Source organism: Macrobrachium rosenbergii, chromosome 11, assembly GCF_040412425.1.
Source record: "Macrobrachium rosenbergii isolate ZJJX-2024 chromosome 11, ASM4041242v1, whole genome shotgun sequence".
Taxonomy (NCBI): domain Eukaryota; kingdom Metazoa; phylum Arthropoda; class Malacostraca; order Decapoda; family Palaemonidae; genus Macrobrachium; species Macrobrachium rosenbergii.
The window spans coordinates 49,013,117-49,014,749 of NC_089751.1; the positions used below are offsets into that span (position 1 = coordinate 49,013,117).

A 1,633-nucleotide genomic window follows, 5' to 3' on the forward strand; every position below is an offset into this window, starting at 1 on the left:
ACAGATCCAATTTAGAAAATGGATATGAAGAGGTGATACATATAAATCAGACATTTGCTGTGATGTAATCTTTATACACTGTACTCAGATACACACATCAAACTTACCTGTGAATTCTGTGTTAGAACGAAGGTCTTCCAGTACTTCTGGTTTGAGCTTGCTGTTTTGCTTGCCCATGGCTGTGTGTGTGTGTGTTTGGAGGGAAGAAGGAAAATGCCTAAAATGCTAAACTCGCCTTTTGCACCTTATGGTCTCTTGTTACTAACTCACAGCTGTAAAAAGAAAATGTTTTGTTAAGGACATTCAAAGTGGAAAATTGAATATATGTTAATAAGACAAAAGTGAAGAAGCTATTAATGTCAAGCAATGATAATTGCCATAGTCCCCCAAAAAGCCATTACAAGGTAAAAGATTCTTGATCACAATCCTCTCCAAATTCCCATTCATTCTATCTGTCCATGGATGGCACATTAATATCTTCAAGACTCAATAGGAGCTGGTACAAGAAAGCTTCACAAGAAAAAGTTACTGAATCACTCAATATTTTAACAGTAGCTATCTAGTACCTGTACCATAATAGCTCAATCAGTGAGTTTAAGCTTTCATAAAAATGGTATAATAATTTCATTGCATATAAAACTACATTCGACGCCCGGTATTTGCGGGGGATGTGCATCACAACTGTCCGCAAATAGCTAAAATCCGTGAATGCTTAAAACCCCTCTACAAATACATATACCCAAGTATTTTAATAGTTTTATTACAAAAAGTGCATTCAGTCATGAAAATGATATGAAAATACAGTAATTAGTGAATGTTTCTCAGTGAAAAATATCGCGAATAGGTGAATTTTCCGCGAATAATGTGTATATATGTTCCATAGAGAAATCTGCGAATTGCTGAGTCTGCGAATTGTGAGAAGCGAATCTGGGGGGTTTACTGTATGTTAATAAACTGACTGACTGAATGATTTAAGAAAGTTTTGTATGACCACTTGGCGCTGGAAACCACTACATTATTCATCAAGTTCCTGAGATAAGAATGGTTTAAAACTTAATTACTTGTATACTAATCTAGTAATAAAAAAAAATGGCTGAATATAAAAAAAATTTAATATATTTTACAAATTCCATGGCACTGTCGACACCCTATTCTCGAAACTCTGATTGCTCTGGTGAGACAACGACCAAGAGTCACCTGAAGGACAGATTCTCTGACATTTTAAGATATCAGAGAAGGAAAGAACTTTTGATTTGTCATTTTTATATGATGAATTGGTCAGATATTTATAATTAGTTTAGGGAACTGAAGGATATCTGATACCATCCAATTTGGTTACACATATGGCTTCAGAATCAGTCAATTTGTTACCTCAGATAACAACATGGGCTGACACCAGCAAAACAGGACTAGTTTGTAATCGGATGCAAACCAACAAAGCCATTGATGGATCGTCTGAAGGATTAGAAGGATTTAATTGCCTAATATATGTAAGGGCACTTGTGGAACAGGAATAAATAGTGAATCTATGTAGTCTGTTCTGTTCGCACGGTTATAAAATTCTAGTGCAGCTGTCATTAACTTGTATAAACTGAAATGTTTCTGGACAACTTAGCACCCACAAGACCCATAC

The 1,633-nt window shown here is 35.3% G+C and overlaps 1 protein-coding gene across 2 annotated transcripts in view; it reads right to left on the reverse strand.

Annotated features, from left to right (window-relative positions):
* The window catches only part of Nca (neurocalcin homolog), a 16,107-nt gene extending 15,017 nt beyond the window's left edge, over positions 1 to 1,090 (reverse strand). For both annotated transcript variants that reach the window (XM_067111912.1, XM_067111911.1), the window contains exon 1: positions 108 to 1,090. In XM_067111912.1, the coding sequence (XP_066968013.1) occupies positions 108 to 177 (70 nt within the window). In that variant the 5' untranslated portion in view covers positions 178 to 1,090. The remainder of the gene's footprint in view (positions 1 to 107) is intronic.
* Positions 1,091 to 1,633: the final 543 nt, after the last annotated feature.